At 45.2% G+C, this 17,425-nt stretch overlaps 1 protein-coding gene across 1 annotated transcript; it reads right to left on the bottom strand.

Moving 5' to 3' along the window:
* Positions 1 to 2,394: 2,394 nt before the first annotated feature.
* Positions 2,395 to 17,043, bottom strand: CNMD (chondromodulin). The gene is made up of 7 exons (XM_075046104.1): positions 16,972 to 17,043; positions 16,648 to 16,782; positions 14,156 to 14,296; positions 11,399 to 11,512; positions 8,576 to 8,729; positions 7,053 to 7,255; positions 2,395 to 4,642 (listed from the first exon to the last, which is right to left on the bottom strand). Exons 1-7 carry the CDS (start codon positions 17,041 to 17,043, stop codon positions 4,427 to 4,429), a joined length of 1,035 nt encoding a protein of 344 aa, XP_074902205.1. The 3' UTR covers positions 2,395 to 4,426.
* Positions 17,044 to 17,425: the final 382 nt, after the last annotated feature.

The raw sequence follows: 17,425 nt of genomic DNA, 5'->3' as shown, positions 1-17,425 counted from the left end.
CTTACTTACTGAAGAGAGCACGGTAGGGGTTCCTCTGTCTACTTTCACTTACAGAAGGACCATAGGAATATTTCATCAGATAAGCACAATATATTCTTATATTAAGTGGGTACTGTTTCAGTGTTTTGGGATTCAATTCACTTAGCTTAAGGAAAAAAGTAAAATAAAATGCATTGCTACTTTTGTACTCTTGAGGCACATGTAATGCAAATATAATGCTTTAGCTTCAGGCTAAAACTTGTAGCAATCAAGTGGTAGACCTCCCTGTCCATCTCAATCCTGTAAGCCAAGTTTGCAGGTCTAAACATAATTCCAGCATGTTTCTGAGCACAGAGAGATAATCTGTGTGTGTTCCACCTTAGAATACAGGTAAGCAAATAATAGTAGCTCTTATTGTCTGGTGGGGGAAGGAGATTCTGGTGGGAGGGCATCGGATTAAAGCAGTAGGAAAAATTTCCTTAAAAAGTTGGGGGGAAGGTGCTTCATGAACTTTGTGAACAGTATATATTTTGTTCTTGACAAAGGACACGCACAGAATGGTTCCAGAAGCCCTAGGTTAAGAGAAAGATAGCAGGGAGCTTGGAGGTTGAATAGAGGCTTTGAAGGGTACCAGTGACAAAGGGAATTTCCTCCGGGACTAGAGAGGATGAGTGGAATTTGTTGCAGCACTGGCAATGAGTTGGCTGGAGGCAGTGAACTGCCTGCAAGGACAGAGAGTGGATGATGTTTTAATTGTGTTCAAACTTCTCTTGAGGTGTTTTTTTCTCCAAACCTTTTGGTCACCTGTAGATAGTACTGTCTAGAAGACCTGGACAGTTACACCTCAGTGCTCTGATTTGTAGTCCTGTTGCAAATACGGAAACAGGACAGCAAGAGGTAACGGTAGCTTTCCCATTTAATACCACAGCTGGGATTACTCTTTGGTCCTGTTCTGGGGGTCATAGAAAACGCCTGTCTGTTGTAGCTTAAGGCTGCCTCTCTCATCTTTGGTATGTGAGCAGTGTTCATAAAAGATCAGTTGAGCCTCTCAGAAGCAGAAGATGGTGGTGCTCCTGGTTCAGTCTAACTCTTGCCCTTTCTGAGCAGAGATTCTGTCCACCCTGATGTGCCAATCAACAATCTGTTCTTTTGTTCTTTGCCAATAGTAGTTTTATGTTTCTCTACTTTTTTTTTTTCACTGTATGGAACAAGTGATTAGTCTGTTCTTCACTGAAACATTTTTGGAATATATTCTTGCTGCAGCAGGGGTGAAGTGTTACATGGGAGGCAGAAGACAGATTCCCCCCCCCCTTCCATGCCCCCCAGCTGCTTCTTACTTTCTCAGTGTAGATAGAAGTGGAGGACGATTCCCATATCGAAAAGGACAAAAGGAGAGACTTGGGTTCATTCCTTGTAAGTGGGGAGAAGCGGGGGCTGTAGGTGCAGGAAAAAAAGAGCTGACTCCTGCCTTCCCATCGCTGGCTTTCAGTCCTTCTAACCCTGTGGCTTTGTTGCCTGTTTTCCTTCTCTTTTCCACCAGCCTGAATTTATCCCCTTTTTCCATTCTAACCTTCCCTGCCATCCTAATCCTCCTAGTGCATAATCACATGGGTAATTAAGTTTTAAGGAGAGTAGAATTACAGTGCTCTGACTAACATCCACCCACCTGCAGTGGGAAACACCACTGGTGACAATCCCATCCCTCTTTCTTTCCTCCTCCCCTGAGCTTTGGCCAAAGGAAGGTTTTGAACTGGTTCCTGCTAGTGCAGGGTCAGACTCGAGGAAGATTCTCCCCCCTGCCCACTCCTGCCCAAATGCAGACATGTAACCTCTCCAGTGTGCAAAGTATATTTGTGGTGGCAGTGGAAAACTTGTCTTCAGCACTGGTAGTAAATGCTGTACAGTAGTGAATAGGATCACTGCGGAGAGTTGGAACTGTAGTCTGAGCCACCACTGCGGGGAATATTGCTACATCTTTTCATACCGTTGGATCATTGGTTTTATTGTCACTGCTATGTTGCCTCAGAACGTTTCCTTCAAAATTAGATGTTGCGCTTAAATAAGATTTTTCAACCTTGCTGCAGCAAGAGATCTTTACTTTTTTTTTTCTTTGAATATGTTATTTAGGTAAATATGAATTTGCTTATTTGAAGCATGAGTTGGGGAAGACATTTTGTTGCATATCTTTTGGAAATGGATAAATTGTGCCCTCTGTCTTGTAATCAGGCAATATTGTAGTTCTGATAATTGTGCTACTCACAGTGTAAGTAGTATATCTGCTTCTCTTATGATCACTGGGGCTTTCTTGGTGTGGTACATACAGAAGGGTTCTCAAAGCATACATGCTATATGTGACAGTTCAATGCATCCATGAGTAGGATGCTTTTTTACTTCTTGCAGACTTTGTGATTGCCTATAGAAAACAACTAATACAAGCCTTTTGTTTAGGAAGAGTTAATTTTGTTAAGAATGTGTAGGCATGGAAATCACCTACAAGACAGTTTTTTCTGTCTTCAGAAGGAGACTGGGTGGTGTTGTTTTTTACTGGGGGCGACAGGGAGAAGCAGGTCACAGGTTGCCTCGAGACAGCCTTAGATGCAAAAGGCAGCAGCAGTCTAGTTCATGTAATACTGTCACATTTCCTTGTCTTTGTCTTCAGTGTTTCACTTGCTGATCCTCTTGTTTTCCTCTCAAGACAGTTCTTGAACACATACGTAAAGGTACCATTATACTTTCTACATTGCAAAAAAGGACAGAAAGCGATTGCCGTTTTTTAATGTATTTGTTTAATCTGCAGTAAAAAAAAAGGAAAACTGACTTTTCTAAGCATATGAATGACGTACTTCTAAAACAACATAATGATCAAGGTCATTTTCATTTTAAAAAGCAGAAACTCAAATTTAACAGGCCTTGAAATCCCACTTTAAGAAGTTTTTAATTTAAATATTTCAAAGCAAGTTGTCTTGAGATTAAGGGAAGGTGAAGCTTATATTAAAAAAAGCTACAATAGAACAAAATACTGAATTCTATTCTCATCTTATTCTCATTTAACACTTTGCTTTTTAGATATGCAGTTTAGCATTCCGCATGAGGTTGTCTTTATTTTCTTTAAGCCATGATTATGTCAAATTAATTCCTCTTTTCTGTGTGTCACGCAGTGTTAATAACATTACTAGGCTTGCAACATCTCAAGAGCTGTTTAGTCACAAAAATGAATGCTCCAGAAAGTGAACTTTAAGAAAAATTGGACCATTCTGTTTATAAAGCCCATGTAGATAGCTCCATAAACTCAATGGTAGGGTATGGATGAAAGCAGTGTAATACCTCTATCTTTGTTTTTTAAGGCTAGAAATCCTAAGTCATTCCATCTTGGTGAGTGTTTCAGCTTAGTACCTTCCTTAGAGATTTAATATGTAATAGGCTCAATCCCAATAATTGCAGAGTCTGCCTAAGCAAAAAGGGTGAGGTTAGAAACCTTTTTTTTTTTTCTTTCTTTTTTCTCCTTACTGGTAAGCAGTTTCTCTTGTGGGGAATGGAGGTTAGCTTCAGCGGAGCTAAAAGAGCTAGCATGAATGGCTGCTATCCATGTGGAATAAAGAGGGGTTGTAATCTTGTGTCAAAAGTGTCTAGTTCAAGGATTTATAAATACAGTGGCTGTTGTAGATTCTGAAGGGTCTTGAGATTCTTTGGTCTGCAACTGCGTGTAAATACTTTTGCTATAGTAGCTGGATAGCAGATACTTGTTAGACACTAGAGTGGTATCGTGGATACAAGATTCTTGATGCTGGGGCTTCTTTGATGTTGGGATATGCAAAGGGTTTTGATTCTGCAGCCATGCACATTCCCTTCCGCAGCCCCTTTCCCTGCCGTTTGTTTCCGATTTAGCACAATGTGCGCTTTCCCGTGTCCCCTGGAGCAGCTTTGTGGGAAAGGTATGCTGTAATTGGTTTATAACCATTCATAATGACCTGGCAACTTGGTATGAATAGCAACGGGGAGCAACTTAACTTGTGATTTATTTAAGTAAGCTACGTGGATGAAAGGTACTCCCAAGTGTACAAGTTGAGCTAGTTGCCTAATTGGACGTAAATTTTCACATGTAGCTTGGAAAGAGAGGGTTTTGTTACGAAAGGCTGATTTTGGATTGATGAGCAAGCTTCTGGACTGCTAAACCAGTTCGTGAGCAAAGTTTAATAGTGTCTTTTTTGGGGATGTCTTTGTTTTTTAATTCACTAAGTGCTAGTATACCCTTGTCATTTGTAAAGCTAATAGAATATTAACTTAAGATTTTTATTTACAGTTAGAATATCTGACCCTGCTTTTGGTGCAGTAACACGCACTTGGATTTTAAAAGCCAGGATTGGTACTGCTGCTTTGGTTGTAGCCTTTTACCAGTTTGTCGTCATTGCATTCCTGCTTATTTTGTCAAGGCTCTGATTGCTTTTTCTCACACAACACCCATGATACGAGCAACCCACCAGCTGCAGGGCATGATGATACGGCAGGCAGTACGACAGCCTTGGTAGTTGTAAGGCCACGGGTAGTAGCCCAGGAGAGGCTCACAGATTCTCTGGCACTGTGTGTAACTTCGTCTGCATTCAATGCAGCACACGCCTAAGTGATCCAGCATGGGGTCAAAAGCCATCCCTTCACCTTCCAGTTGCTGAAATGTAAAATATTAAATGTCATCCCGCTGCTCTCGTTCTCGGAGAATGTAGAATATACCAATGCTTCTGTTAACCCTACAAAGGGTAAAAACTGAAATCTTGGTCCCTTTGAAGCAGAACTCTCACTAACTCACCCATGTGTCTTGCTTTTTTTTTTTTCTTTTGTATTGCTCTGTTAGGTAGAAGTGTAGAATTGGTGCAGTCACCCATGTAAAATGGAAAGAAACAACAGACAGCTCTAAACTTCATTATTTTTCTTCTACAGTCCTTGCAAAAGATCCAGCAGCAGTAAACTCCCAAGTTTTAAATACTAGTGATGGAAAAGATTTCAAGACAGTTATCTCCGTCTTTTATGTAGATGACAATGGCTGAAGTGTATGCTGTATTTTTAATGTTTTGGTTTATTTTTTGTATTTAGTGCTTTTTACAGCATTCCCAGGAAACTGTTCAGTAAGCTGTTACCCTGCAGTTTTCTGAATATTTCTCCCTTGTCTTTCAGTCTGGTTTTTTTTTTTTTTTCACCCCCTTCTGCCACACTTAGGTGCATTGTGGACAGTGAGAATTCTGCCTGTTCTGTATCTGACAGTAAGGAGTTACATGGAGCAAGGCATGCATAAAATATGTAAAAGCAGGCTCTCGATACTGCCTTCACCCTTCAAAATTCTTTTCCTCCTTTCTGGGGAAAAAAAGTAACCCGGATACTCTGCTTTTTGAAACTCAGTTGTTCTTTTCCCATTGGTGTTATTTCAAGAAAACCAGCAGCAAAGAGCAAATGCAGGAGTAACACTTAGCTTTTTACCTGAGCGTTTTTCATTCAGAAAACTAGCAGCACACCAAAAAGGTGAGGCACAGAAAGGTGCCATCTCTTGTCTGGGCTTGTACGGGATGCTGGTGACAGCTTGGTGTCGTTCAGGCCCCCAGCAACCCATTGCCAGCCCTGAGAGCAGGGAGGGTGTCGATCCCTTGGGCAGGATTCATCATCCTTGAATTCGGATACCTGCAGTGTGAACTCCTACACCTGAGCTCTTTGTCCAGATTCCACTCATAGTGGGTGAAGAGAAATAGCTCTAGGGAGGATTCATTTAATCGTACAGGAAAGGCCTACAGTGTAATTAATGGTCGTCTTGAACAGAATGAATCGGTCTGTAAAGAAAGCTTGGATCTAGGCATCGACGCACTAACTGTTGGCGAAGGTGAATCCCGCCCTGCAGGCTGAGGGAAGTCTGGTGACCGTACCTGATGGATGTTCTCCGTTTGGCCCAGGGACCCTCCGGCTGGAAGAGGGGACCTGTGGCAGTTGTTCTGCCGCTGCCCTCCAGAGACAGGGCAGCTCAGACCCCGCGGACACGGTCACGTTAGTAGCTGCGAGGAGAAGTTACGTTCCAGTGCCGCTGCTGTTTCACTGACCTCGTGAGAGAGTCGATTTAGATCCACTTTATTTGGAGTGATTAAGTTTAATTAAGGGATGTCAACTCGGCAGAATGCTGTCACAGTATAATGATCTCCTGCTGTTGCATAAATGTCAAGTCAAAGCTGGGACTTATTTCCAAAGCAGGAGGCATTTATCTTGTGACAGTGTTGTATTAAAATGACTTACTCCTGCTGCACCAAATGGTGGGTGTAAATTGTCTGGCGCTGGTGCAGTAGACTGGAAGGTGCCTACTGTACAGTCAGTTTTCCTGCAGCGCGGCAAAGGTGTTGGGACACAGCGGGGCGGCTCCTGTGCTCTTTCTGTGGGCTGCTTCATCTCCAAGAGCGAGAACACGTTTTGCAATAGTCATCCTCCACCCACTGTTGCTGTCCCTAATCAGGTTCTCCTCTGTGAATTGCTTGCTAGACTAGGGCCGTTTACCCTAATAGAGAAGAGGCTGAGAAAAGAAGTTTCTTTGGCCTAACCCTCATCTCTTTGCAACCAGACACTGCTACTGCTTTCCTCTGTAATAGTCACTTCTGATACTAATTCCTGTCTGAGGGAAAAGTATGTTTCTAGCTACTGGACTCCTTACATTGTCGGTAAATGATGGGGTTCAGCTGTCTGATCAAGACCAGTTTGGGATTGTTTTCAGAAGGTGCTATCTTTGTCAGAACTGTCTAGTGCTGCTTGCTTTCGCATCGACCTGGAAACCCTGAAAAGCAACTTGGCATCAACTTGCCTTAATCTTGCCACCTCAAGCACTTGTACTTGTTTCAGACTGAAGTCTAGTGAAAACTGGGATGAGGGAGGGAGGACTGAGGGAAGACTTGTTTGAGCTTCTTAGGTGTTTTACAAGTCTGTAATTTCAGAGATAAGCTGAACAGGCAAAGACTGTGCAGATTTAAAAAAAAAAAGACAAACCCCACATCACCAGTATTGCCTGTTTACAACAGTCTTGGGCTCTGAAAGAAGATTACAGTGCACATACTTACATTATATGGGTTGTCTGGATTAAGTGTTTGATCGGTTTCTTGTCCCATTGGCCTGGTTTCATTAGGCTGGTGATCAAGCTCTTGAGTCAGCTGCATGGTGGGCAACCTGGTGTTTACTTTTTCAGTAGCAGCTTCCAAGTCTTCTGTATCAAAGTTTGATTCCAATTGGCGTTTGTTTCTCTTCATTTCTCTCCTTTGGTTATCTGAAGAAATAATCACAAGGGGATAATCTTACCTTTAGCATGTCCTTATATTTATCCACACATTATCTAAGGCTTCAGTGATTTCTGTAAATATTAAAAAAAAAAAGAGGGGAGCGCAGAGGGACAGATGAAAGTGTGTGGTGGCAAACTTGCTGAGCGTCCCTATGGGAGCTGCTTGCCTTCCTGTGTTGTATCTCCAGCCAATGTCAGTCCAAAGGGGTGTGAGACTGCCTTTTCCTCCCCTTGAGGCAAAATGGGTGTGAGATCTGTTGGTTTTTTTTTGACCCACCCTGTGGTCACTGATGTTAACTCAGCACCAGTTGCCAGCACTAGCAAGACCAGTCATAAGCATCTGATTTTTTATTTTTTTTTTTAAAGTGCTTTTGTGACAGACTGGTGCCCTGCTCCCGAGGGCAGCTAGTGAACCTGGTGGAAACAGCTTCTGGACAGCTTTGATACTGCTCTTTTGTTGCCCAGTGGGATATGCAAGGTCATGAGAAAAGTGGAAAATATTGGCAGTTTGCATCCACAGGCGATCTAAAAATGTGGTGTCATTTTGGGGGTTTTGGGGTTGGGTGGGTTTTTTTGGTTTGGGTTTTTTGTTTGGTTGGTTTTTTTCCTTCCATTTCCCTTTCTGAGTGTTCTAATATTAACTGGACCAAGGAGAAGTAAATCTTTTCAAGCCTTCACTCCTCCCAGGCCTGGAAGTCACCTGGAGAAGTTGCCATCTCCCTGGTGACTCCTGAACACCTTTGCTAAACTTGGCTCTGGCTGATGGGAGTACTTCAGTCCTGGGACTGCCCCCAGGACCTCATAAACTTCATCCACCAGTTGTCTAGCTAAAACTTCTCGTCCTTCCACTCCACTGAAATCCTCGGGAGAAGCAGGGTAGGAAACAGGAGAGGCTATAGCTCCAGATCAGGAGCTTGTTACTCTCCAACTCCTGGCCAAGTGTAGTGTTCCTGCTACCTGGTGTCAGCTGCCTGAACATTTTGGGGGCTAGTTTAAACTGTTGTGTCTTGTCCTTCTGTAGAAGGAAGCTGACCTCTGGGAATGTTTCCTCTCATAGTAAGTCACCCACGTGGGCTATATAAATTGTCTGAGGAAATACAAGTATGGAAAATGTCTAGTAAGTGCGGATAAACTCCAGACCTGTCTCGGCACCAACCCACAAGGGCTTGAAAGACGGTCTGGGCAAGGGAGGAAAGGATAAAGGATCCTGGTTTCCCAGGTGTGCAAGTCTTGGTGGCAAACCTGAGTTGGGGAAGGTGTTTAGATGAAGGGAGGGATAGCACACTTTTCAAATAAAAGAAGTATTACCTTTGGGATATGTTGGTCGCAGCCAGAAAATTGGAAGATCCCCACAAAGCTCTAAAATTTTGGGGCTTAGGAAACTGTTATGCTTGATAGGCTCGTCTGCAGCCACCCAGATAAGGGAGTTTTCGTCAAATCTCACGGGCATGATTTCATCTTCCTGCAAATAGAAGAGCATAAATCCTTTGCTGCTCAGTGAACAGGCATGTGCCTGCTTGCTGTTAATTCTTGAGCATCAAACTGTATAATCATCCGCTGCAGCTAATACCGACCATCCTTGTATTTCATGAATGTGAACGGATTGTACCAAGCCAAAGCCTGAGTAAAGGTTGCCACCACTGAAATGAATGGCAAAACTACTGTCAGCTTTGCTGGGGCTAAGATTTCATCTGTCTCTCTTGGAAGGCTTTTGCCCCATGTACAACGACTAGGTGTCAGAGATCTTTCAGCCCAAAGCACCAGATTTTTCAAGTGGTGGAAACTTTGAAGATTTACAACCTTCAGCAAAGCACCAATGAAATACACCAGCTAAAAACAAGACCCTAATCTTTTATCATGCCCTGTTCTCATTTGATGTACTCCAAGATATAACTATGCTTACAATGGGGGGGGGGGGGGGGGGGGGCCTTGTTCAAAAGTTTTAGAGAGGATTATAGCTTGAGAACTGCTCCAGCTTCCCGTTTTAAGTCAACATGATCGGTTTGATTAAAGGTCTTGTTTGGTAAAAGCAATTCAATTGACCAAAAGTTTGAAGTGCGAGTTAAAGGAGCCTGCCTTTTTGAAGTGTACCCTGCAGGTTTTTGGTTCATATCTTCAAAGTAATGTAGGAAAATGCCAGTGATTGATTCTTTAAAGTTGTTAGTTCAAAGTATTATTTTACATAAAATGTGTAAGTATTTTATAGCAACAGTGAAATATTAAAAGAAACCCAACTTTTGAATCATGAAAACCAGTATGATTTCAAAGTTAAAATTCTAAATTGCTTCCATAAAAGTCATCAAAACTTGTTATATAACTGACTAGATCAATTTATTCTGTTGAGTTGTTGTTCCTTTAGTGTGTTTATTGATTTCTTTTGTAGGTCTCAAGTCATTTAAGTTCGCTATCCAATCTGTCTAGTGAGAAGTGCTCTTTATTTATATTCTCCCACTTAAGCTTTTATCAGCATCAGAAATATCTGAATCTAGTTTTCAGAAATAAAAATATCCTTTGTTTCTGTTTGAGATGATCCTGACTTGTGAGCAGGCACAGTTTGGGTATCTAAAAGCTTATTTTAATCAACCATTTTTATAGGCAGTGTTGGTTATGATACGTGTTGTAAGAAAATGGCATATGCATACTTTCTCCTAAATACGTGTGTTTCAGAGAGAGGACTTGCTCTAGAAAATTAAATACTACTATGCCATTCCTGTCGTACATCTAACGTGGAAAGTCGAGCAACAGGGAAAGGTTAATATCCCAATGGTAGCACTAAGTCGGCTGCTTGTTTTGGCCTCGGTGCGTACAATGTATTGCAGTGGTCGTGTAGGTGATGCATCTTTGGAGAAGATGCACAGAAAACAGGACAAGGGAATAGGTCTGCTCCAGCCAGGTAGAAGATTAGAAATTTCCTTTTTAACTATTTTAGGGTAATGTTGTGAGGACTGTGACTTTGTTCTTACAGAAAGATGGAAAATGGGAACCTTGACTTCAGGCAATAGTGCTAATGAAGTCAAGAAGCCCAGCCTGCCTTTAAAATAAGGCAAGGCGGGAAAGATGCAGGTCTCTGCCTGGAATCTGGGCAAGATCTCTTCCCCATCATGGGGAAAATCCCACCAACTTCAGGGGGCTTTGCCACGTTGCTGGTGCCTTGCTGATTGGATTTAGAGAGACCTTTTTCCCCTTAAGTTTAAAGTAGATGTTCAGTAATCACAGCACCATTGCAGGTAGGTGCAGCCTTAACAGTGCCTCTCTCCCAGCTAATTGTATCTGCTTTTAATTTTTTGGAAGTGGAGCAAACCCAGGGAAAAAGGTTGTGGCTCTCCTGCTGGGGGCTGAGCCCCTGCCAGCGTCCGGGCTCAGCTGTACTCAAGGCACCGGAGCCACTCCTGTGTGAGCGATGGGTTTGGGGTTCTGAGCTCTGGGAAACTCAGGATTTGTGCACACAAAGCGATAGACTTTTTCACAAATGTGAGGTAAGGAGAGGTTTTGGCGGTATCTGGGCGAGAACTGCAGCTTTAGTGGTGGTTGCGATGCAGATTCCATGAAATTTAGTTAACACGATATCCTAAAACAAAGGCTGATGCTGTCTAAGAAGACAAACTCTTGATTTTTTTTTTAACTGTTATTGCTTCAGCATTAGCTCAATTTTTGCAGTAATGTTTTCCACAATTCCACTTTATTGACTATTTAAGAGGATTTGAGTGACAGAGTCCCTGCTTCTGCTCAAGAGTGTTGATAGAAATCTCCTGGCATCTACCACGACCCCTCTTTGCATTGACTAAAGGAGCTGCTTCTTCCCTGCTCTCCCTTCCAGCCTTGTGCACAGCCTGATTTCAGGCAGCTGCTCTTGTCACTGAGGTCTATGGATCTGGTAGAAATTGGTCCATGGCTTCCCCCCTCACTAATGTGCAGCCTCTCGCGATGCCCCTGGACACAGCGATGCCTCTGACGCCAATCTTCCTTTTCTTACCTTTCAGGGACCCTTTGCAATCAGTCAATGAACCCTCAACAACCCTACCACTATCCACAGTGGCTTTCAAACGTCATTTATATTTATATTTAAATACTGCTTTAAGACCCTCTCTATACAAAGATTTGTTTTTAAAAAGTAAATAAATTAACCCTTACCAGCTCAGATGAGAGGCTCGCTTTAGTCATGGCATCAACTTCAGGGACGTGAGCTTTTGGCTGAGCTTTGATGTAACACTTTTCTCCTTCAGCAAAACGGATTCCAGTTATGCCCTGCAAAAGCAGAAGGCAGGGGGTTGTGCGCAGCCCTCCGGCTCCCCACCGCCCCCAAGAAAGCGCTCGAGCTCTGCTAAAATTGCCACTGAATCTTTAGTCTGAAGGTTAAGTCTTAAAACTAGATGCAATAAAACACTCTTCCCTCATCATTTTAGCTTTACAATTTTGGTCAAGTGGGTCTAGAAGTTTTCGCTCGATTTCTGAGAGATGGGGGTGTTTTATATAAGTGCTTCCATGCCCGCTGTAGGCTACTTGGAGTAGCTCTGTTAAGGAACTAGTTGACACGATTTGAACTGTAACTTAGCACCTAACGTAGGCAGCCTCAAAATTGTGTTAGCTGGTGGTGCGGTACCCTTACGACACAGGCTTACAAAAATACGGGGGCAGCTTGGTCCAATTTATACACATAAGTGACTGTGACAGCAAGAGGAAGCTCGTGATGGGGAATTTGGTGCAGAAATCTGTGTGTGGGACTCCCTTCATCTGGCCTATGAGGGTGAAATGCAGTTGCCTAAACCATGGATGTCTAGTTTTGAGCAAGAGAAGGGTATCCCAGCAGCTCCAGAGGGCTGCAGGTCTCCTGCAAGTCCTGGGTCATATCTGCCAGCCCTGCGCCAGCATCTTGGGCATCAACGTTTTGGCACAGGAACCTTGGCCGTAGTTTCTGTGTTTCTGCTGTAGGTGTTTGGGTACCCATAAAAGAGCTCTCTTTTACGTTATGAGTTTTGATACCTCGTTGTAGATGGCAAAACTTTTTTCATAGGGTTGCGCAAGCTCCATTCGGCCACCTAAATGTAATTATCTAGTGCCGTCCAAGGTGTGCTGGTTTTCTGCCTGGCCGCTCGCTGCCAGGACAGGGACATGGGTGTCATCATGACCTCTCTCACCTGCCTCGTACGGGCATCGTGGATGCCTCTGGCATCTGGTGCAGCTTGAGATGGACGGTACTGAGGCACCCAAGTCTTGGCCCGTGTGCCTGCAAGTCCTGCACAGTTGGACAGACACCTATCAAAACCAAATGACTCATTCTAAAGCAGTGAGAGAGGGGATGACTGCGCAGGGATGGGTGCGCAAGGGAATGAGACTTCGTGGTGCACTGAGCGTGCTAGGAGTAAGTATCATAATATTGCCAAATCCAAGTTTTCACTGACGGTGCAATCATTTGAGTGGCGCCAGTCAATCCAAAGCTGCTAATGTAAATAATTGGCTGTTGGAAGCACATCTTTTCAACTTCTTTCTCCTTTACGTGCATTCTTGGCTCAAACCCCGACTGGCAGCATCCCTTTGCTCTTGCTGAGCCTGTCCCTGGCCCCCTGTAATTAAGAGCAGGCACTGGCCCTGGAAGGTCCTGTTAGCTGGTTGGTGTTGGGAGCTGATTTCTGACCTGGTTGTGACAGGCGGTAGCTTACCAGCAGCACATGTGGAGGCAACATGAATTCAGCATTTCTCCAGTGGGCTGGTGCTTTTGTGCAGATGTGGAACGGTGAAGGAAAAATGGGAAGAGCTTGTTGTGGCAGCTCTTATTCAGCGGCTAATAATGTTGCTATGGTGATGTTAATGAGAGTTTCAGAAAGGCTGATCTGCAGCTGTTGGGTCCTGGATCTCCTGGAGTGGATTGGTTTGTACTTGCTGAGAAGCCAAGGAGCTGAATTTCCTCACCTTTCTAGATGCAGCAAGGGGAAGGTGGCTGCTCCAGAAGCCCTGGGTGTCTTTCTAGCAGCAGCATCTTTGTTTTAGGTGCTGCTTTGACTTACAGAGGACTTAACTCTGAAGTTACATAGGGTGTTTTGCACCTGAGAATGTTAATTGCAGGATCCGGGCCCTGTAAATAGCTTTCTGCAACATCACATAGATGTGCCTTTAGTAGCTCAGAGGTGGTACAGCTCAGTGAACCACTTTATCCGAGCTGTTGAGCTCTGCTAAGATTCGGCATCTGTTAGTCCAGACTTTGTGCAGAGCCGCCACAGCCAAGTTGCTGGGGTACCCAAACGTGTTTGCTGTCAGCACCAGCAACCCAGCACTGTGCACAGTTTGGTGCACAGATGCATAAGCTAAGCTAAATGCCTCCATGCTCTCCCCCGGAGATGAAGCCAAGCCATGGAGAGCAGCTCCCATCCTTGGATGTCAGAGCAGAGCGAGCTGCCCGGGTCCAGCACTGTATAGTGGTCTCTCCTTGGTGTCTACTTGGCTTATCGTGTTGACCCAATGCTCCTAAAAGGGTGATATTTTGGGGAGGGGGAGGTGTTTTTTCCAGTTCAAATCGTATGAAATCACACAAGGGCTATGTCACAGCCTGCCAGAAGGTTTTTCTAGCAACACTCCAAGGGCACGTGTCGTAGCTCTGTTTAGTGGTTTGAAAATGCAGAGTGTTTCATGGAGCCAAACCCGATGCAGCCTAATCCGTACTGCTTCCCAGAGTGGGACCTGGCACGGCCTATCCCCAAAAGGCGCTTAGACTTTGTTTTGGAGGAAACGGCCTGGCTTGCTGTGAAAGCAAGCCAGGAAAGCAAGGATGTTTGTGTGGATAGTTGGGGGCTGGAACCTGAGACCGACTGGGACAGAGAAGTCGGGCGGGGCAGGGTATCCTTAGAGTCCAGCGCTGGAGCGTGTTACGTGAAGGATAAGGGTGGTGGTACTTACAATCTGAAAATCATGAACTTCAACAGCCTCTTCACTCCCGCTTCCCGTTTTGAATGTCTCTAAGTTGTTTCCAGCATCTATTTCCATTGATCCATCTTGTACTTTTCCATTTATGCTCATAGTATAGTGAACGTTGTACACCTGGAATCGATAAAAGAGCAGTAGCGCGTGTCAGTAATTGCTTATTACCTTCCTCCTACAGCAGGCGATGGGTCAATCTGACTTGTCATATCCCTACTCAGCTCCTGACTCTTATTTCTGTAGGCATTTCGTAACCCTCCAGCAACCAACACCGCAACAACGCTTCACCATAGGGGCAGGTTGCCCGGAGAGGTCGTGCGTTCTCCAGCCTCGGGAGTTTTCCAGGCCTGACTGGATCAAGCCCTGAGCAGCCAGCTGTGACCCCACAGCTGGCCTTGCTCTGAGCAGCAGGTAGGACTGGAGACCTCCTGAGGTCCCTCCTCCAGGGAGTACTCGCAGTTTGACTTCAAAAATAAGCGTGGGGTGAGTCCACATCCAGGCTCATTCCGACATAAAAACCTCCTTCTAGGTCATATTTTAGGAATCGCTTCTTACGCTGGCATGATTCCCAAAGGAGAGCAGGAGTGAACATCCTACTCCGAAGGAGGCTAACCCCTGTTTATCTCTTAGGGTGTTCTGCTGAGGCGCAGGAAAACAGGTTCCTCTTGACTATGAACATGCTTCCTAGCTTGTAATGGATGTGAACTTTGTTTAAATTGGATGTGAAGTTGTATAGACTCGTATTTTCCTTGTCAGCGTATTTGGTCTTATCCTATTTTCAGTGAGGAAAGCTGCAGCGTGGTTTCTATTTGCTGGAGGACCACAATCTGTGGAGGGGTTTTGCGATTCTCTTGTGCAGCTCTGCTAAAAGTGCTGCACAAGCAGTTTACTTTTGGTCTTAAAAAAGCCTTACAGCATTTTAATGAAAAATTTACACTGACAGCTAGAGACAAATTTCTTCTTCTCTCACCTTTGCTTAGGAAAGTCTAAGGTGCCAAAGATTTATGGTTCCTCAGTTATACAGATTCAGTCCCATATTCTCTCCGCTGTCTAGGATTCCTGTTGAAAGCAGTCCATAAAACCAGACCAAAGTACATGGTGTCCCCTGCTAGGGCCTGAGCTGGAGCTGAGACTTTGTTACCCCTGACAGTTACGGGAGAATTCAAAGATTTAAAATAAAAATAATAATTTAAAAATTGCCTTATTTTTTTTTTTATGAATGACCCTACATTTAATTTTTATAGTCGCTTCCTACACATTTGCAAGTCAAGTGTAGCTTTCTGAGTTTGAAGGCAGCTTGGAATAATACCTCTAAGCTTTCCCCGTGTCTTTAAGCTTCCAAGTCTATCACCAGGTAAGGACAACTGTGAATGTGACAGGTTTTGCAAACCTGCATTTAGATGGTGGGAGCAATTAAAAAAAAAAAAAGGAAACTTTGTCCTGTACTCTGGAAATGCACCCACCCCATCAGAGCTGAATGCGCTGTACCCTCCCCACCCCCCAACCCATTTGGGTCCCTCTCCCTTTACACCTTTTTGGTGTAAAACCTTGTACGTTCTTTCTGATTATCTGAATTATTCCTGTGTGTGGGTCTGTCTCCCCAGCACACCTCTGCTCTGGCAGCTGGGGTTCGCACAAGGCTCTCCTTGATGGGGACTGGCGCGTGGCTGGAGGTGGTACAAAACTTCTTCCAACGTAAATTCAAAGATACTAATTGCACTTAAGGAGCAAGTTACATTCACGTGTGCGCCACCATATTTTAAACCAAAATCTTATGTAAACAGAGAAGTTAATATAACAACACGTTTTAATGCTCTGAAGTTTGGTTCTTAAACTGATCAGCACCTTCTCGGTTTTGTTTTTTGCATACAGGGTTTTTCATGTACTCTAAAAAATGTAAATAATAAAACTTACCATGACTTTAAAAATTGTTCCACAGCTGCTAACCATAAACGCCTGTGTGTGCACACAGTCATACAAACCGTCAGAGTGAAATAATGGTGCCTGTTAATGGGTTAAATATAGCATTCCCTATTTGAGGGTCCAGGCAGAATGTGGACCAAGAATGCAGCCGATGTGAAAAAGGAATTTACACGTTTCAATGCTTTTTTTGTCCTGGGAGCTGGAGTTTGCCCAGGACATGAACCCCTGGGGACTTGTTGGGGTTTGAGTTCGCTGAGGATTTGCGAGCAGAAATCAATGTAGTGTCTGTGCTCTCGAAGCTACGTTTCGCGTTCGTTAATCAACGCGCTTCCACGAGGCTCCGTCCGAACAGCCGGTAAAGATAACGAGCGTGAGGTTGGTTTTCGGGTTGGATTTTTTTTTTTTTTTTTTTTTTTTTTTATGAAAGCATGGAGGAAAAAAAACCCCAAAGCTCTCCTTCAACCCCTCTTCATCCACTTTGCAAGGAGCCTTCCCAGCCTCTCCCACCCCCCCCCGCGGTGGGCTGCCGTGCATCCTCCCCCCCTCACCTGCCTCTCGGTGGCTTTCCAGAAGTAGAAGGCTCCGATGGCCCCGGCCAGCAGCAGGAGGGCTCCGGCGATCAGCACGGCCGCCCCCGCCTTCAGCAGCCGCCCCGGCCCGGGGGGGGGTCCCGCCGCATAAGCCTGCCGAGAACGCGGGGCTGAGTTCGGACCGAGAACACCCCACTTCCCACCCACGAACACCCACCCACCACCCTGGGACCCCCGGCCAAGCCCCCCCCATACCCTTCTCCCCATTCCTTTTCCTCGGTGTCCCATCCCGAGCCGCTTTATCCCGACCCACCCCCCCCGCCCCATCCCACCCGCACTCACGGGGGGCAGGCACTGCTCCACATCTTCGGGCCCCGCTCGGGCGATGGGCACCTTCTCGGAGCCTTCTGCCATGGCTGTCACTGGAAAGAAAAACTTTCCCGTCCTTTTTCCACCTCCCGGCCCCGGGCCCCTTCCCCTGGGTTGGAGGGGGGGGGGGGGCAGCACCGCCCCGGCCCGCCCCGGCCGTGGGGGGGGACACGCAGGACGGGACCGCCCCATTCCCGGGCACAATGAGCCCCTTTGAGCCGGCAAACAACCGGCAGAGCCCCCCCCCCCCCACCCGCGGCTGTGACCCCCTATCCCACTCTATGTGTGTGTGTTCCCCCCCCCCCCAGGGCCTGGCTCCAGTTTTGGGGGAGTCAGGAACGCAAGGGGATGCCATCGCGGAGAGGTGAGGTGCCCCGACAGCCAGAGAGCCGACATAAAAAAAAGGGTTTTTTTAAAATAGAACAGC

The sequence above is a fragment of the Buteo buteo genome, chromosome 14 (genome assembly GCF_964188355.1).
Source record: "Buteo buteo chromosome 14, bButBut1.hap1.1, whole genome shotgun sequence".
Classification (NCBI taxonomy): domain Eukaryota; kingdom Metazoa; phylum Chordata; class Aves; order Accipitriformes; family Accipitridae; genus Buteo; species Buteo buteo.
The sequence above is the reverse complement of the archived record's forward strand: the minus strand, read 5'-3'. Positions and strand labels throughout refer to the sequence as shown.

Excerpts from the sequence above, each read along its gene's own strand:
- CNMD (XM_075046104.1), bottom strand. The coding sequence starts at position 17,043 with ATGGCAGAAGGCTCCGAGAAGGTGCCCATCGCCCGAGCGGGGCCCGAA. Across the intron at positions 16,783-16,971 it reads TGGAGCAGTGCCTGCCCCCC|GCTTATGCGGCGGGACCCCC; the intron begins GTGAGTGCGGGT and ends CGTTCTCGGCAG. Across the intron at positions 7,256-8,575 it reads GCGACCAACATATCCCAAAG|ATAACCAAAGGAGAGAAATG; the intron begins GTAATACTTCTT and ends TTATTTCTTCAG.